Source organism: Meles meles, chromosome 2, assembly GCF_922984935.1.
Source record: "Meles meles chromosome 2, mMelMel3.1 paternal haplotype, whole genome shotgun sequence".
NCBI classification, from domain to species: Eukaryota; Metazoa; Chordata; class Mammalia; order Carnivora; family Mustelidae; genus Meles; species Meles meles.
Window position 1 is genome coordinate 210,468,972 of NC_060067.1, and position 6,946 is coordinate 210,475,917.

The window sequence follows — 6,946 nt, forward strand, 5'->3', positions numbered from 1 at the left end:
GATTTTTCTAGAACTCAATATTTACAGACAGTAGACCATGACTCAAATAGGGAGATCACAGAAGTTCTTCTTAATGCTATTATCAGGTCAGTCTTTATTTCCTTCATAGGAAGAGAGTGAATATTAATGATGATCATGCCTAGCTGTTCCTGTATGAAAATTCTAATATTTGTGGTGTCTCCCATTCCATATACTTTCCATCTCAGATTCTTGCTCACTAGATGTATCTGTCAATTTATCTGTTACATCCATTGTCTATCATGTATCTATATATATAAAACAATCATCTTTTCAATTTCTTTGCAATTTCACAGTATGTGCATTGATGGTCTATGTATTTTACCTTCAGATAGTTTGATATACATTTAAAATCTGTTTTGGTGTACAGTTGTAACATCTATTCTATGTTTGTATATTTCCTTTCAATGTATTTGATGTTTTAATGACTATGGGTTTTGTCTTTCTGTCTACCTAACAAGTCAACTTACTATATTTTTATTTTGCATAATTTTATCCTTGTCTGTTCTTTCTCTCTACAAGTCTGGGGTTCAAATGCCCATATTACTCAGTTATTTTTCTGTTGGTTATGATACCTGATTTTCTTCCTGTAGAAATAGAACAGGAATGAGGAAGAAAGGTGATTCATAATTAAGAAGGAATGAAAGGGACAAATTTTAGCAATCCCACAGGTTTTATCTTGCTGGGCTTTTCTGACCAGCCCCAGCTGGAGATGATCCTCCTTCTGGTTGTCTCTGTCGTATATGTTCTGACCCTGGTGGGGAACACAGCAATCATACTGGTCTCATACTTGAATCCCAAGCTCCACAAGCCCATGTACTTCTTTCTGTCCAATCTCTCCTTCCTGGACCTCTGCTTCACAACCAGCATCGTTCCACAGATGCTGTGGAATCTCAAGGGCTCTGAGAAGACCATCAGCTACAGTGGCTGTGTGATCCAGCTCTACGTTGCACTGGGGCTGGGCTCCACGGAGTGCATCCTACTGACTGTGATGGCCTACGACCGCTTCAATGCCATCTGCCGACCGCTGCACTATGGCGTCATCATGCACTGGAAGCTTCTCCAGTGCCTAGCAGCTGTGGCCTGGATCAGTGGTTTTGTGGAATCCACGGTTCAGACCATCCTTGTTTTCCAGCTGCCTCTCTGCAGCCACCACCGGGTAGATGATTTTATGTGTGAGGAGCCTGCCCTGATTAAAATCGCCTGTGTGAACACCACCTTCCTGGAAAATGAGCTCTCCATAGCAATTGTCCTCTACGTGGTTATACCTCTGGGACTTATTCTGGTCTCTTATAGCTGCATTGCTAGGAGTGTGCTGAGGATAAAGTCTGCCAAAGGCAGGAGGAAAGCATTTGGTACCTGTGGGTCCCACCTTCTTGTTGTGGTTTTGTTCTTTGGGACAATCATTTCTGTCTACATCCAACCCAAGAGCAAGTACACACAGAACCACAGTAAATTCCTCACCCTCTTCTACACTGTAGTGACTCCCTCACTTAACCCTTTGATTTACACCCTGAGAAACAAAGAGGTTAAGTGGGCTCTGAGACAATTGCTGGGGAGAGACCCCCATCAGGGGGAAATGTAAATATACTCATGCAATCCCCCAGAGATCAAGGACTTTTAACATCATCTAACTATTGCTTTTCATCACACATATAAGGTTCACAGCTTAATCTCCTAAATAAAATAGGTGTAGGGGCACCTGGGTGGCTCAGTTGTTAAAACCTCTGCCTTTGGCTCAGGTCATGATCCCAGGGTCCTGGGATAGAGCCCCGCATCAGACTCTCTGCTCAACGGGGAGCTTCCCCCCACCCCCGCCTGCCTCTCTGCCTACTTGTGATCTCTCTGTGTCAGATTAAAAAAAAAAAGGTATAAATTTTCCTTTCAATGGCATCCTGAAGTTACAATTCTAAACCCTTCTTATTCTCTTTTCTGAAAATGTCATGCCTCTTTTTCTGGCTGTTTTGTAAAGATTCTATGAATAAAGAAATGTTTATAGGCAGGTGCCTGCATGTCTGAATTATGCTTTCATAAATTTTGGTTATTGCTCTAGTAATTAGCTAATGCCATACTTGAAAAATTATGGCAATCTAGTGTCTCATCATAGAAGTAAATGTACCAACTCCTGGAGGGAGAGCTCTGGTCACAGATGGGTCAGGCTGGGTCCACCTGAGGACATGACTCTGCAGCTGTGGCTTGCCAGAGCGCAAGGGCTCCCAAATCCACAGCCACCTGACAGTTTATTTTAGGTAGGGTGTTGTTGATTCTGGTGCATGCAGAGGAGCATCTCGGGTTAAGTACACTCTGGGATTTTCCTGGTCTCTCCCTCCTACAGAGAAAGCCACCAAGGAAAACGGGCCAGAAGACTCAAGAATTCTCTGGTGTGCATCTCTTGTCATCAGAGAGTAGCTCCCAATCACCTTTGATCGACCCTTTTGTGCTATGTCTGAATCTAAGGCAAATAGGCAAACACACTTTAGTTATTGTCATTAAACCTGAATATTTAAATCTCATTAAAGTAAGCAGATTTATTTATAAATAAAAGTGATTGTCTTTGTCATAGACAATATTCCCTTTGATTAATATTATAACTACATAGAATTTTTTCTGTAAAAGATTATTTTTTATTTTCAGTGTAACAGTATTCATTGTTTTTGCACCAAACCCAGTGCTCCATGCAATACGTGTCCTCTCTATTACCCACCACCAGATTGCCGAACCCCCCATTCCCCGCCCCTTCAAACCCCTCAGGTTGTTTTCCAGAGTCTATAGTCTCTCATGGTTCATCTCCCCTTCCAATTTCACTAAAGTCCCTTCTCCTCTCCATCTCAACATGTCCTCCATGTTCTTTGTTCTGCTCCACAAATAAGTGAAACCATATGATACTTGACTCTCTCTGCTAGACTGATTTCGCTCAGCATAATCTCTTCCAGTCCCGTCCATGTTGCTACAAAAGTTGGGTATTCATCCTTTCTGATGGAGGCAGAATACTCCATCGTGTATATGGACCACATCTTCCTTATCCATTCGTCCGTTGAAGGGCATCTTGGTTCTTTCCACAGTTTGGCAACCGTGGCCATTGCTGCTATAAACACTGGGGTACAGATGGCTCTTCTTTTCACTCAATCTGTATCTTTGGGGTAAATACCCAGCAGGGCAATTGTAGGGTCATAGGGAAGCTCTATTCTTAATTTCTTCAGGAATCTCCACACTGTTCTCCAAAGTGGCTGCACCAACTTGCATTCCCACCAACAGTGTAAGAGGGTTCCCCTTTCTCCACATCCTCTCCAGCACACGTTGTTTCCTGTCTTGCTAATTTTGGCCATTCTAACTGGTGTCAGTTGATATCTCAATGTAGTTTTGATTTGAATCTCCCTGATGGCTAGTGATGATGAACATTTTTTCATGTGTCTGATAGCCATTTATATGTCTTCATTGGAGAAGTGTCTGTTCATATCTTCTGTCCATTTTTTGATATGATTATCTGTTTTGTGTGTGTTGAGTTTGAGGAGTTCTTTATAGATCCTGGATATCACCCTTTTGTCTGTACTGTCATTTGCAAATATCTTCTCCCATTCCGTGGGTTGCCTTTTTGTTTTGTTGACTGTTTCCTTTGCTGTGCAGAAGCTTTTGATCTTGATGACGTCCCAAAAGTTCATTTTTGCTTTTGTTTCCTTGGCCTTTGGAGACATATCTTGAAAGAAGTTGCTGTGGCTGATATCAAAGAGGTTACTGCCTATGTTCTCCTCTAGGATTCTGATGGACTCCTGTCTCACGTTGAGGTCTTTTATCCATTTTGAGTTTATCTTTGTGAACGGTGTAAGAGAATGGTCGAGTTTCATTTTTCTACATATAACTGTAGAGTATTCACAGCACCATTTATTGAAGAGTCTGTCTTTATTCCATTGTGTATTTTTTCCTGTTTTGTCAAAGAATATTTGACCATAGAATTGAGAATTGAGAATTGTCTATATCTGGGCTCTCCACTCTGTTCCACTGGTCTATGTGTCTGTTTTTATGCCAGTACAATGCTGTCTTGGTGATCACAGCTTTGTAGTAAAGCTTGAAATCGGGTAACATGATGCTGCCAGTTTTGTTTTTGTTTTTAACATTTCCTTAGCAATTCGGGGTCTCTTCTGATTCCATACAAAATTTAGGATTATTTGCTCCAGCTCTTTGAAAAACACCGGTGGAATTTTGATCGGAATGGCATTAAAAGTATAGATTGCTCTAGGCAGTATAGACATTTTAACAATGTTTATTCTTCCGATGCAAGAGCATGGAACGGTCTTCCATCTTTTTGTGTCTTCTTCAATTTCTTTCATGAGTGTTCTGTAGTTCCTCGAGTACAGGTCCTTTACCTCTTTGGTTAGGTTTATTCCCAGGTATATTATGGTTCTTGGTGCTATAGTAAATGGAATCGATTCTCTAATTTCCCTTTCTGTATTTTCATTGTTACTGTATAAGAAAGCCACTGATTTCTGTACATTGACTTTGTATCCTGCCACGTTACTGAATTGCTGTATGAGTTCTAGTAGTTTGGGGGTGGAGTCTTTGGGGTTTTCCATATAAAGAATCATGTCATCTGCGAAGAGAGAGAGTTTGACTTCTTCCTTGCCAATTTGGATACGTTTATTTCTCTTTGTTGTCTGATTGCCATTGCTAGGACTTCTAATACTATGTTGAACAAGTGGTGAGAATGGACATCCTTCTACCTCATTGATCTCTGCTCTAATCTTGATTATTTCCCTTCTTGCGTGTGGAGTTAGTTTGATTTGTTGATTCTCCAGTTCTTTAAGGTGTAGAGACAGCTGGTGTCTTCTGGATTTTTCAATGTTTTTGAGGGAGGCTTGGATGGCTATATATTTCTCTGTTAGAACTGCCTTTGCTGTATCCCATAGGTTTTGGACCGAAATGTCTTCCTTCTCATTGGTTTCCTTTGCTGTGCAGAAGCAAAATTGAAGCATGAATTATTTAAGTTCATCTTTGATCTCCTGTTTGATCCAAGCATCTTTAAGCAAGGTGGTCTTTAGCTTCCAGGTATTTGAGTTCTTTCCGAACTTTTTCTTGTGATTGAGCTCCAGTTTCAAAGCATTGTGATCTGAGAATATGCAGGGAATAATGTCGGTCTTTTGGTATTGGTTGAGTCCTGCTTTGTGACCCAGTATATGCTCTATTCTGGAGAAGGTTCCATGTGCACTTGAGAAGAGTGAGTATTCTGTTGTTTTAGGGTGGAATGTTCTGTATATGTCTATGAGGTCCATCTGGTCTAATGTTTCATTCAATGCTCTTATTTCTTTATTAATTTTCTGCTTCAATGATCTGTCTATTAGTGAGAGAGGCATAATAAGATTTCGTACTATCAATGTATTCTTATAAATATGACTCTTTATCTTGATTAATAGTTTTCTTGTGTAATTGGCTGCTCCCATATTGGGGGCTAGATATTTACAAATGTTAGATCATCTTGGTAGATAATCCCTTCAAGAATGATGTAGTGTCGGCAGCATCACGTTACCTGATTTTAAGCCTTACTACAAAGCTGTGATCACCAAGACAGCGTGGTACTGGCATAAAAACAGACACATAGACCAGTGGAACAGAGTGGAGAGCCCAGATATGGACCCTGAACTCTATAGTGAAATAGTCTTCGACAAAACAGGAAAAAATACACAATGGAATAAAGACAGACTCTTCAATAAATGGTGCTGGGAAAACTGGACAGCTATATATGGAAAAATGAAAGTCGACCATTCTCTTACACTGTACACAAAGATAAACTCAAAATGGATAAAAGAACTCAACCTGAGGCAGGAATCCATCAGAATCCTAGAGGAGAACATAGGCAGTAACCTCTTCGATATCAGCCACAGCAACTTCTTTCAAGATATGTCTCCAAAGGCCAAGGAAACAAAAGCGAAAATGAACTTTTGGGCGTCATCAAGATCCTTTGCACAGCAAAGGAAACAGTCAACAAAACAAAAAGGCAACCCACGGAATGGGAGAAGATATTTGCAAATGACAGTACAGACAAAAGGGTGATATCCAGGATCTATAAAGAACTCCTCAAACTCAACACACACAAAACAGATAATCATATCAAAAAATGGACAGAAGATATGAACAGACACTTCTCCAATGAAGACATACAAATGGCTATCAGACACATGAAAAAATGTTCATCATCACTAGCCATCAGGGAGATTCAAATCAAAACTACATTGAGATATCACCTGACACCAGTTAGAATGGCCAAAATTAGCAAGACAGGAAACAACGTGTGCTGGAGAGGATGTGGAGAAAGGGGAACCCTCTTACACTGTTGGTGGGAATGCAAGTTGGTGCAGCCACTTTGGAGAACAGTGTGGAGATTCCTGAAGAAATTAAGAATAGAGCTTCCCTATGACCCTACAATTGCCCTGCTGGGTATTTACCCCAAAGATACAGATTGAGTGAAAAGAAGAGCCATCTGTACCCCAGTGTTTATAGCAGCAATGGCCACGGTTGCCAAACTGTGGAAAGAACCAAGATGCCCTTCAACGGACGAATGGATAAGGAAGATGTGGTCCATATACACGATGGAGTATTCTGCCTCCATCAGAAAGGATGAATACCCAACTTTTGTAGCAACATGGACGGGACTGGAAGAGATTATGCTGAGCGAAATCAGTCTAGCAGAGAGAGTCAAGTATCATATGGTTTCACTTATTTGTGGAGCAGAACAAAGAACATGGAGGACATGTTGAGATGGAGAGGAGAAGGGACTTTAGTGAAATTGGAAGGGGAGATGAACCATGAGAGACTATAGACTCTGGAAAACAACCTGAGGGGTTTGAAGGGGCGGGGAATGGGGGGTTCGGCAATCTGGTGGTGGGTAATAGAGAGGACATGTATTGCATGGAGCACTGGGCTTGGTGCAAAAGCAATG

At 41.0% G+C, this 6,946-nt stretch overlaps 1 protein-coding gene across 1 annotated transcript; it reads left to right on the forward strand.

The window, feature by feature from the left end:
* Positions 1 to 658: 658 nt before the first annotated feature.
* LOC123936991 (putative olfactory receptor 2B8) lies at positions 659 to 1,603 on the forward strand. Its single transcript, XM_045997475.1, has one exon. The coding sequence runs from the start codon at positions 659 to 661 to the stop codon at positions 1,601 to 1,603; it is 945 nt and encodes a 314-aa protein (XP_045853431.1).
* The last annotated feature ends 5,343 nt before the right edge of the window (positions 1,604 to 6,946 follow it).

Bases quoted from the DNA above. Each gene is read 5' to 3' on its own strand.
- LOC123936991 (XM_045997475.1), top strand. From the start codon at position 659: ATGAAAGGGACAAATTTTAGCAATCCCACAGGTTTTATCTTGCTGGGC.